The sequence below is a fragment of the Anarhichas minor genome, unplaced genomic scaffold (assembly GCF_050575085.1).
Source record: "Anarhichas minor isolate MPS153535 unplaced genomic scaffold, ASM5057508v1 ptg000136l, whole genome shotgun sequence".
NCBI lineage: Eukaryota > Metazoa > Chordata > Actinopteri > Perciformes > Anarhichadidae > Anarhichas > Anarhichas minor.
Window position 1 is genome coordinate 317974 of NW_027466582.1, and position 24823 is coordinate 342796.

General features: G+C 41.5%; 1 protein-coding gene across 1 annotated transcript in view; it reads left to right on the forward strand.

Annotated features, from left to right (window-relative positions):
• The window catches only part of col12a1b (collagen, type XII, alpha 1b), a 111180-nt gene that overhangs the window by 39807 nt on the left and 46550 nt on the right, over positions 1-24823 (forward strand). The window contains exons 25-31 of the mRNA XM_076083963.1: positions 945-1081; positions 3889-4018; positions 5355-5494; positions 7696-7828; positions 9462-9601; positions 13330-13459; positions 18326-18384. Coding sequence (XP_075940078.1) covers positions 945-1081; positions 3889-4018; positions 5355-5494; positions 7696-7828; positions 9462-9601; positions 13330-13459; positions 18326-18384 — 869 coding nt within the window. The remainder of the gene's footprint in view (positions 1-944; positions 1082-3888; positions 4019-5354; positions 5495-7695; positions 7829-9461; positions 9602-13329; positions 13460-18325; positions 18385-24823) is intronic.

Genomic DNA, 24823 nt, shown 5'->3' on the forward strand with positions numbered 1-24823 from the left:
AGCTACAGTGCTTCTTGTTATAAATTTTCAACGTCTCTGATCTTAAGCTTTAAATATAGTCCCTGAACGTCACCCACAACTTCAGCAATTCAAACACTTCCTTGGTTGGAGAAACAGTCGACTAAGCAGAACCTCGTAGGAAAGGTTACGCCATTTTTCCTCAACCGTCTCGCCTAGAGTTTCACAGATCGAGGGTTACAATCCAGACACGAGCAATGAGAAATAGCAACAGGAAAACATTGAGAAGCTCAGAGGAGATCACCACACGTGTGCCGGTAGTTAGAAGACGACTTAAAGAAATAGCAACTTGTACATCGACATACTTCTTCGACCTTTGTGAACGATGAGGTAACTGCAGCTTCTGGGTCTAATGGGAAAAGACGTTGACGGATACGTCACTCACGACTTATTAGTTAGAGCAACAAACACCTACCTACAAGAAAAAGAAGAGAGATTAGAAGATTTAAGACTCAGCTATGCTTTAAACAACAATTCAAAATGTCCTGTTATTGTAGGAGCTCAGTTTCCTCAGAAGGTTCTATCACCTGACCAGCTCCTGTTTGTCCGTAAAATGTCCCCAGAACTGAAACTAGACCTGGTCCCTGTGTAATTATTAAAGAATGTTAAAAAGTATTTCAAAAAAACGTCTTTTCACCAATCTTATATTCCCTGCATTATGTGTGCAAGATGCTTTAACATGTTTATTAGAGAAGATCAGAAGTTCCACAGAATGTAGCAGTTGTTTTATAACAGCTGGATCAAATCCTGGAGGTTTTATTTTGGATCGACAACAGATGTGTTTTGAAAATAACGAGCTACTTCAGCAAGTTCTGAAGTCAGTCGGCATCTTTTAAACATCTTCACAAACTGGGGTCGTAAACGTCGTCACGCTTGTTTGTTGTCTTATTTGACTGGATGTCCATTGTCACCTTGTCCTCCCTCAGTGCCTGTTCTTCCTGCCGGAGTTCTGAGGATCACCGACGTCACTCACAGCACCATGAGGCTCAGGTGGGACGCCGCTCCCGGAGCCGTCCGCAAGTACATGATCACCTACAAGCCGGATGAAGGAGACCTGAAGGAGGTAAGAAGCCCAGCGGTTTGTCTGAACACAACAGGTTAGAGGTCCAAAGTTAAAAACTGTTCACCTTTCAATTGAGCTTTTAAAGTGCAGCAGTGAGAAATACTTAGTCAAGTCATTATTCAGTTGACAGAACACCAAATACTCTCTGGTTTCAGCTTCCTAAATATGAGGACTTTTGCTGCTTCTTCTGTTTTCTATCAGTTTAAACGGAACATGATTTTGGTTTTTGGACTATTTCCCACATTTAGAAATCATAAATGCATTAATTGCCCATGAAAATAATCGTCAGTTGCAGATAAATTGGAGAGTAACCATTAAAAATGTACATGGTTTTAGTTACAGCATTAAATACATCAGTCAAACCCCCCTCCAATGAAAAATCTAGTTTTTAACCTGTTTATGTGCTACACACTACATCCTAAGGGAAGTCACCACCATGTCTGAGCATTTAGAGCTGCAGGGTTCAATGACAGGGTTTCACACGTCACATACCTGAGGAACCAATCCCGTCAACTTGGGGGGGAGGGGCTTTGCATATCATTAGCAGAGCGCTACGGCAAAACGTGGAATACTGTCAGGACAGAGAGTACACTCGTTACATGCATGGTGTCCTTTCAAAATAAACTTCACAGGAAGTTAGGTTCGGGCAACAAAACCAGTTGGTTAGGTTTAGGAAAAGCCGAAAAAGAGGGTCTTCGTGCGTCGAACTGACGGCAAACTGCAAGAGAAGACTCAAGTTTGCGGTTGTCGTTTTTCCAGAGCGCTGGTTTGAAAAAAAATGTTCCAGAGAAACAGATGTTTTTACTCCCACAAAAACTTTTATGAAGCCCGACGCTGTTCCATCCATTCATCACGGCGCGCACGAGCCAACATGTCGGTCAAACGCTACGTTTCAGCTTCAGTCGGCCTAATTTGCATATTCATTGATAGACGCATGCTAATTGAGCCAACGGTGTCGACTTACATCCAAAAGCCCTTTTAAACTTTTTTCTGTGCCCTATGTGTTTTTCTGTGGTTTAATCAATGCCAGAAGGGGAACTTTAAACATTTCACGGGCTCCATTCTGGCATCACATTTTCTAGGGTTAGGAGAGTTTCGTAGACATGCAGGAACATCTTTATTAATCCCGTCTATAAAATCTAGATCAGTTTAAATGTATAGGATATTGGCAGGTATCAGTCGCTGCAATACTTGTTTGAAAAATGTTTGTAAGTTCAATAATAAAACCTCGGCGAGCCCGAAGCTTTAGTGTCGATACCTTCGTTCTGGGAAAGAAACCAGGAAGTCATGACCGAGTCTAGAGTTACAGCAGCAGCAGCTTCGCTCTGTTGGCCGATCTTTATGAGAAGAGCAGTCTGCTGGCAGAGGAGCGCACTCCTCCTCCGTCCTCATCATTTCTCACTTGGTTGTCGGCGGAGGACAAACAGTCTGGGATGAATCGGCAGCCGGAGGTGCCGTCTGTGGACACCCCCGCCAAAGAAAAGCTCTGATGGATGACACGCTGCAGCTCGACTCCTTAAGGATTAACCGCTGAAGATGTCCCGTCTCTGTAGAAGACACACACGTTAGATTAATGCCTGAAATGGAAAACTCTGCTGAGGAGACGTGAATCAGCGTTTCATACGCCAAACATTTGCCCTGATGCTCCTCTGACTGTACAAATATCCACTTGTATTCATCTCTGGCTGCTTATCTTAGTGAACATGTTGGTTTCACATGAAACCATAAAAAAAGGTTCCACATAATAACTTCAGCAGAGCTGCTGATTTATAACAAATAAAAACACATAATTAACATATTTTTCTTTTGCTTTTCTGTTTAAAATATCACTGATTTCAGTTTCTGCACCTCAAAATTCCTATGTTACTTTAGCCAAGCAAGATCTAGCTCATAAAGAAGCAGCACAAAACGCAATTCTTGGTAAAAAAAACAACCAAAAAAAGATTCACCTCAAGGTCCATTTAGTAGCTCTCCCGGAGCTTTTGATCATATCACATCAGCCGACACGTCATCCAGGAAGGAAAACGTTTTGAAATCAGGTAGCGTCACATAACATGAGGAGGAATCTCCCTGGTTCATATTTAGATTTGTGCAAATTGTTCTGGCCTTTTTATTGATTACAATAATAACCCTAGTTCCGAGCTCTTCAGCTAAGCCTCGTTGCTTTAAAGTGGCAACAGTCAAGTGTTTTGCTTTAACTTGCCGTTGTGAAATAACTGTTGATTGCACAATGTATTGGCTAAAGAATAAAGACAGTTACGGGCGTTCAGATTGGTTCCCTATGACCCTCACCGGGTAAATGAAGGCTTCATTTACAGAAAAAGAAACACTAAGAGGGGAGAAAGTTGCCTTATTTCAGACATCGTAGGTGTCTGGTTGTACTCTGCTGTTACTAGAGATTAATCACACCTGCCAGCCAATCAGAACTGGGCCCATGGTTTAATACCACATTATTCAAACAATAGAAACAAGATTTACTTTAATTAGTTTGATAATTTATTGTAATGTTTGACCTGATTGAGAAATTGACCAACATTTCTGACACATTTGTGCAATTTTGGAAGAAAAACGCACATTTAAACGGTGTTATCCTGTAAAATCTTATTTCACTGATATGTGGCGCTATAAAAACATGAGAAATATTTTTTTAAATAGGGCGGTGGTCATGAGTCTGAATTCTGGCGGCCACTGTGTGTGTTTCAATGCACTTTAAGAACATTTTTGATGTCTAGAATAAGAACTTTGGAGGATCGAGCAGCCTTAGTCACAGAGCTCAGTTTGTAATATATAACATTTGTGACCGGCAGGGCGAAGTCAACGGCGACATCACCACCATGGACCTGTCCAGCCTCATCTCCCAGACCGAGTACGACGTGGCCGTCACCCCGATCTACGACGAGGGACCCGGAGCCCCGATGCTCGGAACCGCCATCACAGGTCTGGATCTGCTTTTCACTCTCGTATTCTTATTGATTTTTATAACAGCTTTTTAAAATGTTGAGCAACTTCCCTCTTACACATTCAAACGTCAGAGTTGCACCACCGTGTTCTTTGGTTCTCTGGTTCAGTGCCTTGCATAATGGCTCCCTGTCAGAGTTTGTAGCACCCAATGACGTGATAATATCCTGAAAATGTAATAAAAATGTGATTAAATTAACCTCATCTACATGTAATGAAACCCAATAATGTAATAAAATGTCCTGACTGATATTTTAATAAAATTTTTTACTGATAAATTAATGATAATTTTATTTCGTTTAATGGACAATCCCAATCAGAATGGATGTGGGTGGGTTTATCTTGAGTGTCCAAACATGAAATCAGTGTCAAATATTGTGTTTTCAGTACATGACACCAACAGTAATGTTTGTATACTTGCACTCTTTATTTTTTTCATTATCCGTCAAAATTATTATTGTTACTTTAAACTAATAGTTAATTAAACCCACCTGAAAGCTATTACATCATCAGTAAAAATGTTATTACAATACCAGTCAGGGCTGACATTATTGTTGTTTTTTCATTGTTACTGTTGCATTTTCAATCAAGTTTTGGGGGCGATTTTCACAAAATTATTTCATTGCTACAGGGTTCTCCTCTCTCGTGAAAATGTCCACATGTTGAAGTTGACTTTTTATTTTGCATACAGTAGGAATATATTCCAGTAAAACTGTTGACAGGGAAGTCTGTGGATTGTTAATACAAGTGTATTTTTTAACGAGCAATTACATCGAAACTTCGTCAAAATGGGACTTGAGTGATGAGTGAGAAAATACTCAAAACTTGCTGCTGTTGTATTCAGAACTCTAAAAAAAACACTGTTATGCCTCATAATTGTATTAATTATCTGATAGTATGATGAAGATTCTTCAGTTGTTAGTGGTAGCATTTCCTCCACCACATAACTCAAATTGCAAATTATCGCGTCACGTTACTCGTTACAACAAAAAAGTACTCTTAACCCCGCAAACACTGCAGTTATTTGAGTTGCTACTGATTGAGAAATTAGAAGTAAAATACCCCCCAGCCCAACCAGAAATAGTCTAACACGGACACAAGGTGCCGCTGAATATGTGAAGGGAAACAAAATGCACTAACCTTCACCTTAAACTACGTTTTTAAGTGTCCTCACTGTCCAGGTCTAAAAGCTGGTCCTCCCAAAGATAGCAAAACAAGACCACACACACACACACACACACACAAATCGAAACACAACACACCTGCATATAATTGGTATACACTCTTGTAACCTTGTTTCTTTCCGTGTGACCAGATGTCGTTCCTGCTCCCAAGAATCTGCAGTTCTCTGAGGTGACCCAGACCTCGTTCAGGGCCACATGGCAGCACGGGGCCCCGGACGTGGCCCTCTACCGCATCGGCTGGACCAAGAAGGGGGAGCAGGATGCTCTGTTTGTAAGTCTAGACAAACTGCTTCTTCAATGCCGTTTGCTTATTCTTCGTCTTTCAGTTTGGATTTTCCAGCAACATATCATCACGTGTTCCTTTCCAATCATTAACACGTGATTATGGCAAGAAGTCAAAGTTTGTTGTTGTTTCCGTGATATCTTCTCCTAAAGGTTTAAGTCAGTGTATAATAAAATGTGCTTAATGATTTGTGATGCATTTAAAAAGTTACAAACAGTTACAGGAAATGCTTAAGTTCTTAAGGAGCGTTGAACTAAACCCTTCAACCTCTAAAGCTGGAATTATGTTTGTGCAAAGATGCACGTCAACAACACAGTATTATTAACTCGTAAGACTCTCTGATTGGCCGATGTCTTCGTTCCCATTTATACAGTCCTGAGAAGCATGTTTCAGCCTCAAACTTCTTTAGATGTTGTAAACCCTCACGCATTAGAACCGCAGGCGGATCTTCTTAAAGGGATTTCTAAAGTCCCTTTTCCCACATGCATACTCTCCCTGGAAAGGGAGCAGCAATCGATATTCAGGGAATTCTGTATCGGCAGTTTCCAAACCTCAAGATCTCGTAACATTTCAGGGGAAATTCTGGACGGCTGAGTTGCGAGCGAACCAATCATAAGACTCCGCTGACGGTGTATTTAAATCTGCTACTTTTTTGCCGTTTACAATTTACGCCAATGCTTTCACTGAGGACTTAATAACCAACAAGCAACACAAGCTTTCTGTTTGCAAACAAGCTCCTTTTTTCAAGATGCACCGGACAAAAACATCTCCTCGTACATCATGTTCCTGAAAATAATAAGAGACATTGTCTGCCGTCGTCCGGCCTTTGCTCCATCTTCTTCATCTTCTTTTTTTGTTGCGTTTTATAGCGATTGGTGTCCAGAAGTGTCATCTATTCAAAGGCATGTGTGAAAAGGTGCAAGACGGAAAAGTTCATGAATCTCCCAGTAATTTACCAAAAACTATTGAAATAAAGTGAAGGAGACTTAAGAGGAAACTGAGGTTGACAAAGACAAGTTTACCAAACATTTCTAAGATGCATGGCGGTCTTGACTTGTATCCAGATTGTATTTGTTTTGTCCCCTTTTACTTTTGTCTTTGTTGTAAAAAAAAAAAAAAAAAAGCAGCATCTCCAGCAGCTGGATCAACACTCCCGCCAAGTTCTTTCTCTAGAAATATGCAAACGAGCTTTGCTTGGACAGCTTCGTCCGTCTGCATCGACACCAAACATCTGCTTTGAGTTAAATCAACAAACGGTGAAGGTTTTCTCACAGTGTGTCATTCCTCTGATTCAAAAACTGTAGCTGAGTTCAGGTTAAGAGCACTCAAACTCACCTGCAGGTCCACCTTCCTGAACTAGTCCAGATTCAAACCGACCACGGTCCAGCACTCATGTAGACGATTATGAAACCTGGTTTGGTTTAAATGAAACGATTTGGGCGATTGTGGCTAAGTGGATAGCAGGGCCGTCTTTCAATCAGAGGGTCGGTGGTTCGAACCCCGGCTCCGGCTCCGCTAGTCGCATGTCGATGTGTCCTTGAGCAAGACACTTAACCCCAAAAATTGCTCCCGTAGCTGTGCCTACGGTGTAGAAATGTGATAGACTCTGAATTGTAAGTCGCTTTGGATAAAAGCATCTGCTAAATGACTGTAATGTAAGAAAGATTTGCTCAAGTAGTAGAAGAAGATCATAGGAATGATGCATTGTGGTTTCACGGATCACTTAAACGGACACGCCTCACAAAACCACTTTCGCCAAGATTTAAGGGGAAAAAAAACAGTTCAGTTGAAGCAACAATAATGCTCTCTTTGTTTTCCTCATGTTATATTTTGGACACGTTTTGCCGCCCCAGCCGACACGCTTCAGCACAAATATGTGTGAATGAAATCCGCACCAGGTTGTTTATTACAGTCTTACTTCACGAACTCCAGATTTTCTTTATTGGCCGATGGAAATGCTGCTAAGAAGCTTCAAGTCTCAGAGGTCGAGTTTAAATGAAATGCAGTGCAGGATAAGATTTTTTAAAACTCTTGTTGTCTTTGTTCAGCAGTCAAGAATTTCAATCAAGGGCTCAGAGGTGGAGCGGGTCGTCCTTACATCAAGAGGATCGGCGTTTCGACCTGTCGTAGTAATATAACGTAAAACACTGTTAACTGTCTTCTTCTTCTTGCTCTGTGTCCGTCACCAGGCCATTAAGAACAACGACGACATCTCCCACGTCCTGCCAGACTTGGACCCGGACACCGAATACTTCGTCACCGTCACGGCCATCTACCCCGACGAGTCGGAGAGCGAGGACCTGATGGGAAGCGAGCGCACGTGTAAGCACCCACGTCACCCTACAAGCTCCCTAAAAACGACCATTCACAGATGTTACTCACTTTGAAATAATAATAATAATGTTGTTTTCTCGACGTCTCTCTGTAGTGTTGAAGGCTCCGGATGGTATGTCAACAGAGAAGGACAGGTTCCTTTTCATTGTAATGTCCATGATTTTGTGTTGAACGGTAACGCAGACCATAAGGGACGGCGTTAACGGAAGCGCACTCTTTCCTTTCTTAACTGCATGTTTTGTGCATTTCAGTGGTTCTCTGTGCGTTCACACCACAAGCAACTCGGTCGATAAGCGTTTGTTGATTACTGTAGGCTTCGCTGAATAATACCTGACCATGTTTAGTTGAGTTTTTTGTATCATTTAATAAACATAGTAATGCACTCTGAAGTGTCCTGATATAGAAAATAGAGAACTTGGTGGAGGACCGGACTTGCCACTTATATTATTATTTTGTTACATCAGGACACGTTGTTGTGAATTATTACTTACTGACTGTGTCATAACTTACCATCATTTTATTGAAATTAATAATTGTATAGGTTATTTTGTTTAGGGGAACGTTTTTACAATAACTGCATTCATTATTAAATGGTAGCCTATATCGATACATGATGATGCAACAGCTTCCTAAAATGACAATTATAGGCAGCGCTAGTTTGTTAGCTAGCTACTACAGCCATGTAACTGAAATTTGTATTTAATGTTTTACATGTTGCATAGAAGGTTTTAAAACTAAAGTGTTTGAGGCACAACATTTGTATCTGAACTCTGAACATTGAGGTTCTCTGTTTCCATCTTGTTGCGTAAACTAAGATGATAAAAATCAACGTTTGCTGATTCTTTTTCCCAGATTTAGCTCCTGGTAGACGTTGCAGTAGAATGTGGTGTGAACGTAGACTCAGAGCTTTAAATGCAAACAGTGTGAAAGTAGACGTGTAATGTGTCGTCCTCCCCAGACCTCCATCCATCCATGTGAACGATTGTTCTAATTCCACCATCAGTCCTTTTGTTTCTGTTCCCCGTCCGTCACCATCTTGTCATCTTTAACATTTCTGTTGTCACAGTCATGTCATCACGTCATCCTTCATCAGAGTTCACCTCGGTCATCACGTTAATGATGTTGCATGTTGTTGCATTGTTGTACAGTGTTTCTGCTGTTGGGTTGAGGCTCAGTGAACTTTTAATTCAACAAGTAGATTTTGTTATCGAGACACTGTGACTTAAAAAAACAAACTAATCAACCTTTCAAAATATGTTGGTTGGTTGGTTGTTACCCGTACATCCCAAATATTGATGGGTCAGTTTTTAATTTGAAGGCATATTTGGCTCTAACTGTAACGAGGAAGAAGAGCTGTTAATATCTATTGATGTTGAGATTAATGAGTTGAATGAAAAGTTGCTGACCTCAAGCTTCACGCTGCTTCTTCTGTTTTGCTGCTTCCATCCTAACAATGACCTTTTCTAGCTTTTTGTGACCTGCAAGATTGTTGGAGCATCACCATCACTGCCATCTTCATCCTCACTCCACCACCACCATCATCATCATCATCTCCATCACCATCGCTAATCCATCGCTGATCTTTCTGTTTATCTCACTGGAACTATCCGTGTGCCCTCAGTGCCGGCTCAGCCTCCTCGGAACTTGAGGGTTTTCAACGCCACCACGTCGGCGCTGACGGTGAAGTGGGACGCCGCCCCCGGCGCCGTCCAGAACTACAAGATCACCTACAAGCCCGTCGCTGGAGGCGAGCCTCTCACAGTGAGTTCACTGCTCATTTTACAGTATCTTTTTTTGGGACGTAAACACAGCGCTGTCATCAGCATACGTAGAAACATTTGACTTTAGAAATCAAAATTTGGGATTTATTTTTTATTTTTATTTAATTTAAATATTTATTTTTTGAATAATGTTCCTTTCTCTTTTTAATTTGCTTATTTTTGGTACTGTCACAATCTCAAAATATAATCCTACATCTTTTATATCGTCTGTGAATGTACATTAATATGATATAATAATATTATATTATGAATAATATGGAAAAAGGCAGACAACATAAAATACTTTATGCTTAATTTTATTTTGCTCAATACAAATAAAACAAAAAAATGAAGTGAAATTCAGAAAATAGAAGAGAGTGAAATAACTTTTTTAACAATTAAACTAAAAATAATTTACTTTATGTATTTTATGACTCAATAATTCCTAATTTCAGTTTGACCAGAGTCTTCTGAAATCTAAAATCTAATTATATAAATTATAACAGAGCTCACATAAAATACTGTCTTCCTAAACACACACACATATGATCACTTGGCTCTTCGTTGTATCCAGAGACTAAAACTGGAGCTGCTCCACTGACAATCGAGCGACTGCTGAGATTTCTCAAATGTTTATCTAACTTTTCACAGCCTTCAGCTCAAGGACTCTTTTGTAAAACGTGTTTCTCTCCCATCAACATGTTGCTGTGAACGAACACTGTATCATGTGTTTGTACAGGATTAGAGGAACAATACGACTGAATTCCTTTTTAGGGTGGATTTTCCTCATACGCTCCTAAAATCTGAGGTTGTGTTCGACTCTATTCGGGGTGCGGTGGTGCCGGGAACATCTCCAACAGACTGATGGATACATCAATGTGATGGGAGCTTTAAATCTGTCAGAAGAGTTTGTAATACGAGTCCCAGCGCACATATAGAAACAAATCTATTATGCGTAAACTATTTGAAGCCTCCTCTGGCTCTTCAGAAAAGACATAAAACTGCAGGAAAAGAAGCTGAAAGGATTAAAAGGCAAACACTGCGTCATCCTCTTGTGGTTTTATAAAATAGATCATTTGAAGGTAGGAATGTTTAAAACAAAAAGTTGAATAAACACTAGTGTGTATTCAGCACACAGGACAGCAGAGGTGGAAGAAAGATAAAGATAAAGTCCTTTACCAGAAAAAGTCAACTCCATCACAGCTAAAGTCAGCAAACAAAGGTGCTTTTTGGAGTTAAAGGCCACAACAATGTAAAGCAGAAAGAACATTCCTACGTGCTCTGAGTTCTGAATTTAATTAAACAAATAAAAGCTTTTATATTGCATGGCTGACACCTGCACATCTGCAAAATACTTTTTCATTTGACCCAAATAGACAACAAATAGACCTTTTAACTTCTTTTACAAAAGTTGTGTTTTAAGAATCGTCCGACTGTTGGATAAACGTGGTTGAGAAAGAAACGTAGAGTGTTTCCTCTGAGACACAACGGATTAAATGTAGAAAGTCTCCCAAAATGTAAAGATGGAAGTAAAGTATCAGTAGATTCTCAAGAAGAAATGGACTCCGTTATATTTAAAGCTAAACACGCATTGTCCTTGAAAAGAAAATGTGATCGTCGTCATCGAGTTCAGACGTTTGACTAAAAACATTCAATAAATCACAGAACAGACTTCACCAAAAACAGTGCGTTTACAGAACGAGTTGGAGTTAAAATGTGAACTCTCGAGATGCACAAAGACGTCCTGAAGGAGTTCAGATTCTCCGTCATATTCTGACGCTCTCAGACAGCGACTGTGCGGCAGCTCGCATTCCTGCGCGATGACTCGCCAGCGATTAAGCTCAGGAAACGAGTTGAAAGGAAAAACTGTGGGGGCTGCATGAGAAAGAATTTCAAGGAGTTACAAATCTCTTCTTGTCTCTCTTGAGATGTTATGACAGCGTTTCACCCAAACAACGTGTCGGAGGGGAAGAGTGTCACGTCTGATGGGTCTGTGAATCCCTCAGATGTGTGTACACCAGAAGACCGAGAGCATCCGGGGTCGGGTCGTCATCTCCGGGCTTTTCTTTATGACTACAGTCATGTGAAGCCAGACGGGTTTGTTTGTTGGTGCCGGATGAGCTCAGGGTTTCCTCCCTGCTCCCAAAAGCTAAATAAATATCATGGAAAACTACTGTTCTGAAGGTCCACTTCTGTGGAGAAGAAGGATAGCTGTGGACCGAGGTGGTCTTCCTGTAGCTCTCTGTGGAATGAATCAGACTGGACACCCACAGAGATGAAAATATGAAGAACTAGAAGAGCACTCGGAGAGCTCAGACCTCCGCCAAGTGAAGAATGATGTCTGTATCCGCCCAGTGATGCAGATCCCCTCCCATTGTTAATGGTTTCTTCCTCATCCCATGCTTCACTCCTCCACCAAGTCTCATGGAAGTGGAGCCGGTAGTTATTCTGTTAACCTGCTGACGGACAGACAAACTCTTTGATGGACAAAATTCTTCTTCTACGCCATTAATACACATCAATGAGCCTCACTGTACACGCACTCTGTAGTTTACTGACGAATACTCACTAGAGCACCAGACGTGGACTCATCCGCCGCAGAAAATAGTCCCCAATAATTTTTGTTTAATTCAAAAGTACAGCGAGCAGCTGTTTTAGGAGGATGTATTTGTGTTTTTAAAGATTTGAGTCTTCAGTCGGATCCAACGGGATGAGGAAAATTTTGCCTGTTTTTTTTTTTTTTTTTTGTTAGCGAATAAATTAAGAATAAATAGACAAATTCCTTTATTTACAGTAACACATGTATGATGATATGACGTCTGTGATGAATTGAGTGTCATGAAGCAGCTCAGTTACCTCATGGTTAAAAAGATCATCCTGTAAACAAAATGTCCAAGAGATCAAACATTCAACATACTACATACCTGTAATACTGATGTAAAGGTGATGTCACGGCCTCTCGTTTATCTCTGGGAAGCTGTTTACTGCCTCCAGGAATGTGTTTACAGACTCACATCTCAGTTGTTTGCTCAGGGTTTTCCCCAAAGGCCTACTTGGATTCCCTGTGAGAGAAATATTTGACTTACTTATGTTTCAACCATGTAAATAGTTTGCTGACATCTTGTCCTCAGAAATAGAAGATCGCTCTCCAGAACACGACACACTGAGAGCTTTTGTGCATTTTAGAGTTTTAGTTTAGTTTCTGGAAGACTGAGCGATGACAGCAGGAATAAGTGATTACAGAACATTAAAGGGAAGGTTCTGATGTTTAGAAGTGTGTTTGTGTGAGGTTCTACTGCAGGAGATGATTGTAGAACCAGACAGGAGAACATCTGCTCTCTTCAAAGACACCAGACTCCATTCACTGTTACTGTGTTTGTGTTATTTGGTGACTTTTGTGAAACTAAATGAACCCTCTTAAACACTATAACAGTATAAAGTACTGAACTAAACTAAAAGTACTCAGATGCAGCGTAACATATATTATTTTATTATGTTAGAATTTTAAAAAGTCAAATGTTATGATGTTGAACACTAGAGGAAGGAACAGCCTTAAATGAACTAATCCTGCTAAATGATGATTTCATGTTTGTATTTACATCTTTTATTTGATCTTTTGTAACTTCTTTAGTTTCTGTTGACTTCCGACATGTCAGTGCTGTGACATCACGCATTGCCAGAGACGAGTCTGTAGAGAGAAAATGATTCTGACGTGTTTCCTGTGAACAGACGCAGGTCGGAGGGAAGAAGACCAGCGTCATCCTGCAGAAGCTGGAGGCCGACACCAAGTACTCCGTCACCGTGGCCGCCGTGTACCCCACCGGGGTCAGCAGAGACATCAGCGGGGAAGGACAAACCAGTAAGAGATGGACGTCAGAAAGAATGCAGTTCTCACTGTGCTGCAGTCACTGCTTTATATTTTTGCTAGAAATTCAAACCTTTCCTATCGACCACATGAGCAAAAGTCATTATTATTTTTGCTTTATTTGTACCTAATATCACAATATGTTTGAGCAACTACCTCGATATTGCTATTGCGATTATATTGTAGAGGTGACCGATGTTGCTTTCACAAAATATTTGCACAATGACATTGTTGATGAATAACCATCAGTAATGTGGATATAATGACTCGTCTAATAAAACAGCTAGAACGGTCTGTTTATGTGATGTTCATAAAATGACATCACTCTCCTGTTGTGCAGCCTATAAAACCAGGAAAATAAATATCTAGCCGGTATCTTGTGTCATATCATGATGTATATATAATATTGATACATTGCTGAGCCCTACAAGAGAGAATCTGCCAAAATAGATGTGTTGAAGTGAAGTAGCAGCACTTCAGTTCAGTAAACGCAGTAAATAAACCGACTCTTTGCTGATGACACACCTGTGTTCCTGCTCTTTCAGAGCCTCTGGGCGGCGTGAGGAACCTGCAGGTGTTGAACCCCACCATGACCACGCTGAACGTGCGCTGGGAGCCCGCCGAGGGCCGAGTGAAGGAGTACAAAGTCCTTTATGTTCCCGCCACCGGAGGAGCCGAGAGCACGGTAGGACAATAGGACTACTTCCTGTCGGTGTTGAACCTGAACCCACGGTATTCAGCAGTTTTCATTTGGCTAAAGTCAAACCATCCTCAGGCTAGCCCACCACAACTGCACTGCTCAAAGGCATACTGAAAGCTGCTGATGCTGCTATTCTAAACACTAACCTTCCATCGTTACTTCTAGTTGCATGCTCGTTGCTCTGTCTGGGTTTGGAAGCGGCTAATTGTTGTGATTTTGTTGTTGATCTCAGGAAACGGTGTCTGCAGGAACAACCAACACCATCCTGAGAGGCTTGCAGCCCGACACCCTCTACAGCGTCTCTCTGGTGCCGGTTTACGCCGTCGGGGACGGAAAGACGATGTCTGAGAATGGAAAGACGAGTAAGACCGAACACTAAGCTACGCTAAAGTTCTACCAGTTTAGTAAAGTCCCTTCAGATGCAGCATCGGACAAGAAATGATTAGGTCGTCCATACAAATAAAGAAACACAAAATGTCAACATACCAAAAAAAGTCTTTATTCTGATTAAAAGATAGATTTAAAATCCATGTTTTCAGTTTACTGGAGCCTAGTTAACCTGAGTTTAGTCAGGTTAACTTAAATCAAGTTAACCTGAGTTTAGTCAGGTTAACTTAAATCAAGTTAACCTGAGTTTAGTCAGGTTAACTTAAATCAAGTTAACCTGAGTTTAGTCAGGTTAACCTAAATCAAGTTAACCTGAGTTTAGTCAGGTTAACTTAAATCAAGTTAACCTGAGCTGAGCTGAGTTAAGTTAACTTGTGTTAAGTTAAGTTTACTGGACTGTAGTGACCGTAACAATTGATTTAGTGTGTTATGGTCACTAGTCGTTTTACTTCCTCCCTGACTCAGTAACTCTGTCACCTTAAACATGATGCAGTCATGATGAAAGCAGATTGCTTTCATCTCACAATGTTAAAATACTCTCTTAAAACCTCATGACCAACCTGACCCGTCTCCTTGTTCAGGGCCACTGGGAGGAGTGAAGAACCTGCGGGTGACGGACCCCACCATGACCTCTCTGACTGTGAACTGGGACCCGGCTGACGGAGCCGTTCGCCTGTACAAGGTCTTCTTTGTGCCGGCTGCTGGTGGCCGAGAGGAGATGGTGAGACTCTTTTAAACACCTCTGAGAACTAAAGCCCGACACGGAAGGCCAACCATCTGAAGGACTTTATGTTGTCCGTCTCTGTAAACAGGAACAAGTTCCTGCAGGCACCACCAACATCATCCTCAGGAACCTGATGCCCGACACGCCGTACACGGTGTCGGTGTTACCGGTCTACCCAGCCAGGGAGGGAAGACGGCAGGCGGAGAACGGGAAGACACGTAAGTTACTCTTTATTTTATCAGTTTTTTAAAAGTAAAATATATTTGGATTATAACAATCATTTAAGAACAATCATTTTCCCGCTCCCAGTGCCTTTGGGCGGAGTGGGCAACATGAAGGTGACCAGCCCGACCATCACCACGCTCACCGTCACCTGGAATCCTGCTGATGGCAACGTTCAGGGCTACAAAGTGATCTACGTTCCTGTAGATGGAGGGATGGAGATCGTGGTAAGATCCTCTTTTCCTCTTTTTGTTTAGTTTGCAGAAATATCTTAAATTAAATATGGCGGCCAGGTCTAACTGTAAAAATACAAAACAACTAAATCACAAATTCTATACTTTTATCATTAATATATACATTTGTATTGCTTCAATGAATTTAACAACAAACGGTGTATTAACAGATCAGAAAACAGTGAGACTTATTACTGAAATATGACAAATTACAAAACAGGGGAAGTTACGAAAAAAGGCAGAGTTTAGTTATGTGTAGTCAAGTTAACCTGAGTTTAGTCAAGTTAACCTGAGTTTAGTCAAGTTAACCTGAGTTTAGTTAAGTTAACCTGAGTTTAGTCAAGTTAACCTGAGTTTAGTCAAGTTAACCTGAGTTTAGTTAAGTTAACCTGAGTTTAGTCAAGTTAACCTGAGTTTAGTTAAGTTAACCTGAGTTTAGTTAAGTTAACCTGAGTTTAGTTAAGTTAACCTGAGTTTAGTCAAGTTAACCTGAGTTTAGTTAAGTTAACCTGAGTTTAGTCAAGTTAACCTGAGTTTAGTTAAGTTAACCTGAGTTTAGTTAAGTTAACCTGAGTTTAGTTAAGTTAACCTGAGTTTAGTCAAGTTAACCTGAGTTTTGATGAGTTAACTTGAGCAAAGTTAACTTAACTTTGCTAAGTTAATTGGAGTCAAATTTAGTTAACATGAGTGAACTTGTGTTAAGTTAATTTAACAAAGTTAACTTAAGTGGAGTTGAATTTAGTTAACATGAGTCAAGCTGAGTTGAGATGAGATTAATTAAACTGATTCAAGATGAATTTATTAAAGTTATGTTAACTTGAACTAAAACTGAATGAATCTAAACTATACATTTATGATGATGATGATGGAAATTCGATCTTTGCAGAAGGAAACTGAAGACTGAGATGATAACAGAGCAAACTAAGTGGATTCAGATTCTAAGACCATAATAACACAACTCACGTACGGACATAACACAAGAAGAACGTTAAGTTTAGTTTAACTGAACTGATATTTCATCAACTGTCATCATTTATCAACACTGTCTTATTAATAAATGATAACTGGATATCAGCGCTGACTCTGTCTTAGAGGCTCTTAGAGATCAGCTGGGTTCAGACCAGTGTCGTCTTCTGATTGGCCGTTGCAGTCTGCTGCTTTTAATCTAGAAAATGTTAAAGTTTGAAATGTCTTTGCTGCTCAGTGATGTGTTCTCTCATAGGGACGTCATGCTCTGCTGACAGAAGCTATTGGTGTCTAATGAGGATGTTAACCGGGCTTGAATTGTGATTCAGGGGAAAGCTTTCAATGCTCGCTTTAAAAAATAAAAACATATGCACAAATTTCCATAATTAACATTAAGAGAATACATACAAACAAAGATCGAGGTTCTACAAACACTGCATGTTGAAATGTAACAGCAGAAGTTAATAAAAAGCTGTCAGACTTTGTTTGAATTCTTCAAAAGAAAGAAAACGGTCAAAGCTCTCAGCAGGGATTTGGTGACGTCGTGCTTCTTGACAGGATAATCCCAGCATGCCACACAATAGCTCCCAAATCCTCTTTGCAAGAGAGCGTCCGTCATCGCTGCGTGGCACGTGGAACACGTGCGGTTTATATATCTGGAGAGAATAATTTCGTGTCCTGTTAATCTGACGCTCCTGTGAAACAGCTGATCTGTCTGTTTGAAACGCTTCATTTGTCTTTTTAACGCCCAATTAACGTCTTTAGCAGAGGAGTGTGAATGTCGATCGTGAAATAACTGGAATTATTTGAGTTAGTGATTTATGATTACATTTGACTCAATCTTACAGTTTTTATACAGAAAATGGAAAAAAGTAAAGAAAAAACTAACCGTACAAAACAAAGATTTTCATATTTGTATTTTCTGTTATTTTCATGCTTATTTGTTTTACAGTTATTTCAGTATGTTTTCCCCGAAAGTTAAACATAAATATAATAAATTAAATATATATCTTTTAATTAAGTGTGCAGGTAAATGTAACCAGTTAACTTTGTAAACTGGTTTCATTGGAGCATCTAAATACTATTTTAAGAGACTGTTCTGCCCTAAAAACATCAGCAACAATAATAAATACCGTCATAAAATATTTAGAACTTTCAGCACAAAGTATTGTGACACTCTTCCGATCCTCGAGGGGAAGTCTTTCCGCCTGCTGGAGGTCAGAGGCAGTGTGATGAGTTCACCGCTTGTGTTTTTGTTGTTTTGCAGGAGCAAGTGTCGGAGAGCACCACCACAACCGTCCTGGAGAAGCTGCTACCGAACACCCGCTACACCGTCACCGTGGTCCCCGTCTACGCCGAGGGAGACGGACCCAGTCTGACCGACGACGGGAAGACGAGTGAGTATCTGTGGACATGAGCTGTTGGCTGTGTGGTATTTAAGGGTTTTCATGGAAGTTCAAGTGCTTCCATGAACCGTGAAAAAGCACCTGAACGTCTCACTGAGCGACAGCTGCTTTGGGTCAGTTGATGGCGTCTGAAGGGTCAAAGAAAGAGAGACAGAAAAAGACGCTCCGCTCCGATCTGAACACAACCAAATCCGTCTTCCTTGTTTCCGTGTCTCCGCTCAGAGCCGCTGGGTTTTGCGAGGAACCTGCAGGTGACCGATCCCACCACCAGCACCCTGAACGTCCGCTGGGAGCCCGCCGAGGGGAACGTACGCGAGTACATCGTGAGCTGGGTGCCGGCTGCCGGAGGAGAGCAGGATGTGGTGAGACCGAATCTTCATCATCCACTCTGTGAAAAGTAGAACCGGGTTCAACACGGTTCCTCAGACAAGGTGGTCTCTACTGGAAGACGAAGACTCACTTAATGAGCAGAACTCTGAGGGAGGGATTGGATGGTTTCTTCTTCTTCTTCATCATCATCATCATCATCATCATCATCTTCTCCTTTTTCTTCCTCGTTTGATTGGGTGGTTTCTTCATCTTTTCTTCTCCTTCTTCTTCTTCTTCTTCTTCTTCTTCTTCTTCTTCTTCTTCTTCTTCATTTTCTTCTTCTTCATCTGATTGGCTGGTTTCTTCATCATCTTTTGCTTCTTCTTCTCCTTCTCCTTCTTCTCCTTCTCCTTTTTCTTCTTCCTCTTCTTCCTCATCTGATAGGATGGTTTCTTCTTCTTCTGCTTCTCCTTCTTTTTCTTCTTTTTCTTCTTCTTCGTCTTCTTCTTCATCTTCTTCTCCTTTTTCTTCTTCTGCTTCTGTATAATCAAATAGCTGAATCTGAGTTTTGGCCTCTCAGCACAAGTTGGGAGAAGCCAGTTGCGTGAAACGATTACTCTTGTTTCCAAAGCAAAACTTTATTTTCTTGTTCTGGAAAAAAGATCCATATCAAGTTATCAAAAGATGAAAACCACACTGTAATGTGTCTGTGTGTGTGTGTGTGTGTGTGTGTGTGTGTGTGTGTGTGTGTTGGGGGTTTTAAACTAATCTCCAAGGCCGTTTCAACTGTTCTCTATGAAGCAGTGACAATATCTCCACGGGGTCCTTTTCATTAATCTCAAGTTTATGTCACTTGGTTCAAGGAATGTTGTGAAATGAGATCATTTGATTTGGAAACCACTGAAGTTATCTCAGTTCCTTTTGGCAGATTTCAGGACTTACTATTAGATTAAGTGTAAAAAGGCCCCGACCGTCCCCGGACAGTTTGTGAAGCGGAAGCTATTTCTGCTTGAATCCGTCTTCACCGTCGCAGCTTCTACCGTTCTTGTTACTGAGCTGAAACCTGGGCTCAGAACACATTAAGCTGTGACATCGTGCTCAGTCACAGAGTCTTTCTGCCAAATCCCTTATTATCTTTCGACGAGTTCACCCGGTTCAAAGTGGTTTTCTCCTCTCCTCGAACCAGGACCAGGTGTCTGGAACCACCACCTCCACCGTCCTGAAGAACCTGGAGCCCAACACCGAGTACACCGTCACCGTCGTGCCGGTCTACGAAGAGATGGAGGGACAGTCGCAGTCGGAAAACGGGAAGACGAGTGAGTTCAGATGGTTGATTTGTAGCAGCAGGAAGTAGCCTGGACCTCGAGAGAAGAATAACGAGGAGCCAAAACTCATGAATGTGCTTTTCTTGTGAATGTGGAAAAAGAGTAGAATAGAACTTTATAGCTTATCCTCTATAGCCCTAGCCTATTTTTAGCCCTCTGCTTGAAAATTGCATACCCACACTCAAGAGAGTCCCAGCTCTAACTACAAGGTCTATTTTAATAATTTTGAGGCTAAAATACTTGTAACACTTGTGAGATGTGTTGAATTGTGTAAATATTGTGTATATGTTACTGGTTAATAACTGATACACTTATGGCACAGCTGAAATTGTAAAAGTTCCAGGTTCGCCTGAAAAAAAGCACTTGTATTGAACATTTGTTTTTTAAATAATGCCTGGCTTGGCCTAAAAACACGCCACAGTCATAGAACAACACGTGTTACATGTCCCCACAACATATTTTACTTCGATTGAGTGAAGCAGGCCAGCATATATGGTCATAAAAATCTAAATTTTGATTTTCGGAACCAGCTGTTGCATTGCTGTATACTCATTTTATATACTATATAACTACATATTAACTATATATTCACTTGCTTTATCACTAAGAGTGTTCAATACATCATAATAAAGCAGTTTGCAATAATTTTCAGCCATGTTCAGTTATTTCCAGATGTCATATGTGTCATTCATGAAAAAAACCTGCTCTGACTCAGTGTGTATGTGCGATTTGTAAGGCCTGTGATTGGCGGATTTAGGTATATGACACGTCGTTAGGTCCGGAATAGTCCATTGAAAGCCATCAGGGGTGTTATTTGGAATGCTGAGGGACATTAGTCAGTAAAAATCTTGATAAGGTGGGCTCGACCCCCATGCGAAAAATAGGTTGGTCCAGGCGAAGAATGCGGGCCATTTTCGCATGCCAGGTCACAGCACGTTCATTTCAATGCAGGCAGACAGAGCAGGAAATGCACTACAGCGCTGCAGAACATTTCAATGGAATAACTGTTTTTTTCCGGACAAAAATCGCCAAAAGGTATGTAGATTTTCAATTGTATTTCTCGAGAGCAGTGTGCGGTTTCTTGGGGTTTGTCCTGTGACCTTTGAATGCTTTGTCGGAGGTCTATTTGGACACGCTGGGTCGACGCCGCATCGAGCCCTCGTGCGATTTCATGTCTCCTTCGGCCATTTTCGCTGCCGGCTTTGTGATAAAAGATGAATTTCTGCTGCATAGTTGGCGGATTTTTTGCAGAAAAATCCTGATATTGTGATAAATCTTCTAGTGTATTGAAGTAGTTTGTGTATAACTGTGTATCATTGCGTAAAAAGACCTGCATGATGATTTTGCTCTGACTTTTTTTTTTTTTTTCGATATTTTACATGTGTTTTCATATTATTTGATGAAAAGTCCATTCGGAACCTCGGTACCGGTACTCGAACCCCAAATGGGGCTCGCTCGGGCTAAAGAGGTCTAAATGAGCCAACAACTATCTTCAGCTCAGCATGACCTAATACAGACATGTGACTCATCGATTGACAGTAAAAAATACAATAAAAAACAGTAAAATAAGACTAAACCATAAACATAGAGAAGTTCTTTCAGCTCAGCTTATGAATGCTGATTTCACTTATAAGTAAAAGACTTTGGATGCTGCCTGATGTTTGTGCACTGGACACTTTAGATTGAGTAAACCCAGATCCTCTAAATGTAAGTGTATTAACTCGTTGATTTGTCGATGGATCCTCGTTAGATGCTTTGGGCGGAGTGAAGAACCTGCAGGTGATCGACCCGACCACCAGCACGCTGACGGCCCGCTGGGATCCAGCGGTGGGCAACGTCCGCACCTACAAGGTCTTCTACGCTGCTCAACCAGGAGGAGAACAACGAATGGTACGAACCGTTTTCATTAGACATGATGCACCTGGAGTGTTTTTACAGTGTCAGGCTGATTTATAAGGTTATTTTCAGGCCTCGGAAGGTTTCAATAAGGCTGTTTGCTTCACTGTGGACTCAACACCTTCTCACCTTTATGAGATTAAATCGTGCTGACGGTGGTTTCAACATTTCCCTGAACAGGAGGAGGTGTCAGGAGGCACCACCACCACCATCCTCAGGAACCTGGAATCAGACACCGTCTACGATGTGGCCGTTGTTCCCGTCTACCCGGACGTGGAGGGCATTCGGCAGGCGGAGACGGGAAAGACAAGTGAGTCTACACTCCAGACGGGAAGAAAGCACAATGAGCTGCAGTGGACAGAGCTCACATTCCTGGCAGCATGCGAGTCAAATAATCAAATGTGATGCAACCCGTCGTGCTTTGGGTTGGATTGTTTGTGTCAGTTCAGCAGGACAGGAATGTGTCTGTGTCTTGATGCATCTGAAATAACTTACAGTGCAAACCGTCACATATCTGGTGCACCCTGCGGGACTGAACGATTGTTGTTGACCTTTAACCCGGCTCATTTTGCTCCAGGCAGCACATCTCTCTTCACTTGCAGCCAAATTATTTCCACTTATTCTATGAAATACAACTTTAAAGGATCATACCGGCTCTGTGAAATGGAAGTTATATCATCTCTACCTTCTATCATGTGTTGTATTCCCCAGCGATACGGAACATGTGAGACATACGATGTCATCTTTACCTCATTAATGTGATGTGTTTCTAGACTTTAAAGCAGTGGGACGTCGGTTAAGTAAAGCAAAGCCGAGGGGTGGCTTCACTTCAACAGTCCTATACGGTCCTTCCTGCTGGGATCTCACGTGATGAGGTCACTCAGTACAGGCTGATGCTCGTATTTGATTGGTCGTCTCCTCCGATGCTGCCTGAGAGGAAACCTGGATTCAGTTAAGGGAAATGAAATGAAGCCGTTGTTCACTGTCCTGGAAGATCAAGTCCTTAAAGCTGCGTCTACCTTTGTGAAATATCTAAGGATGCCTGGTTCAGTAAATCTCTCCCTGTTGGTGCATTCGAGGACTATCCGCCATCCAATGACCTAATGATTTATTGCAACTATAAAACACGCCTATTATTCTTGTCATGCCATTGATGTTTGCAGGATTTATTTGTTTTTTATTGCAACTCACAGAGGAGATGAGTTTCACAGAGAACAGAAAAGAAATAGAGAATGAATCAAAAACCACAGAACAGAGGTGCAGTTCATCTTACGTTGGTAGTTGTGGTGTGAACCGTCTCTCCGTGTGTTTGTGTCGAAGTGGTCCGGTGTTGAAGGAGAAGGCTGCAGATGCTCAACAGGTTGTAATGTAATCGTAATGCACCTCCACCAAGAGTTCCTGTTGTTTCCACCCACAGACTCAGATTGTTATTATTATAATTATTAGTTATAATTATAAGAAATAATTCTGTTAGTTATTGTGTCATGTGACTTGTTACCAGGAGACGACGGTGTGAACGTGAGTGACAGCTGGAGGGAGGAGAGTCGGTGTTGTCAGTTTGTTGTGTTGGAGATCAGAAAGAGAAGCTTAGTGTTCTTCTAAAATAACTTCTAGTGGACGTACATTGATGGTGAGGAGGTGCATTGCAGCCTTCTCCTTCAATACTGGACCCGTTTAAAACATTGCTGTCCCCGTTAGTCACTTAGACACAGAAACATTGGAAAACATGGTCCAGGTTGTAAAGAACAGAACCTGTAGGCCACCAGGATGCTCTGACCTCAACCCGACCTCAACCTGACCTCAACCACGTTCCCACTTTTGCTCATTTTTCTGAGGTTCTGTCTTGAAGCAGGAGGCTGTGATAAAAATCTCGACTGATTTATCCCTAACAGCGTGGCCGGCTGATATAGAGCGCCTCAGCAGCTGACTCGTGGCTGTTGCAGCGTTCTTCATTCCTCCACTGAAAGGACAGTTTTGAAAAAACTCTCTCTGCAGGAAACAGCGTGACCGCACTACAGTAACATACCTTCGAGGAAAGAACTACATTTTCATGCCAGAGTACTGAAATGAAACCACAGGCTGCCTGAAGGACAGGAAGTCCATCTGACAAGCCTGCCAGTGATGTAAAGTAAACTCTGTTTGCATTTAACGTGCTAAAACACGCAAGAATGAGAGGACAGACTTTATTTATTTGTGTTTTTGTGTCTCACAAAAGAAGACGATGAGAGCCAGAAGGTTTGTAGACTCTGGTACATCTGGACCCTCCTGATGTGGTAAACCCACCCATCAGGTTCGTCCTGCAGGATAAAACAAATGCTCAGGACTATTTGAAGCAGTTTTTGCCTCACAGAATACCAGAAAGCTTAGACAGTCAGAGAAAAGGGAAATACACTCCTCTGTGTTTGACAACCTCCCCGACTTTGAGACATCTGGCCTGTCCTGATGAGGTGAACTCCACCCATCCAGTGCACCCGGCAGGGACAAAGCAAACAGCCAGGATTCATGTGTTTCAGAGCGTGACGCGTCCCGTCTCTCTTTCAGAGCCTCTGGGTGGAGTGAAGAACCTTCAGGTGACCGACCCCACCACCAACTCTCTCAGGCTCCGCTGGCAGCCGGCCGAGGGCGACGTCAGGCAGTACCAAATCATCTACGTGCCCACCGGAGGAGGAGCCGAGAGCATGGTCGGTTTGATGATAATGGAACCTCATTTCTTGTCAGTTGCTTCTTTTCCTATTTATGTCTTTTTAAAATGTCTCAGATATTAGTTCTGTACGAATTATCAACAGAAGCCAACGGAGATCCAACTAAACTGAGTTTAACTTACTTCCTAAACAATCTGGTGTAATACGCAATGACATGAGGTTTCTTTTAATAAGGATAAAACATCAGCTGAGGTCTTAAGATACAGTTATTCTACGAGGCTTTTATTTACCAAACATGTCTGAAAAGTATCACATATGCTGCTCAAGATATCTGAAGTAACGGTGCAGCAGTAACAGCATGAGATCATGAGTTTGAATAAACATCGTATCGCTTCAATAAAGAGCTGAAACAGGATGACACACAGCGTATGAACACTTCTGTCAGACAGCGTCCACCTTAAAGCTATCAGGGAGAGAAGAAGGTAAAACTGTATGTTGACACACGGAGATTCCTTTACACGTTTTGTATTGTTTTGTCACCGTTTCCT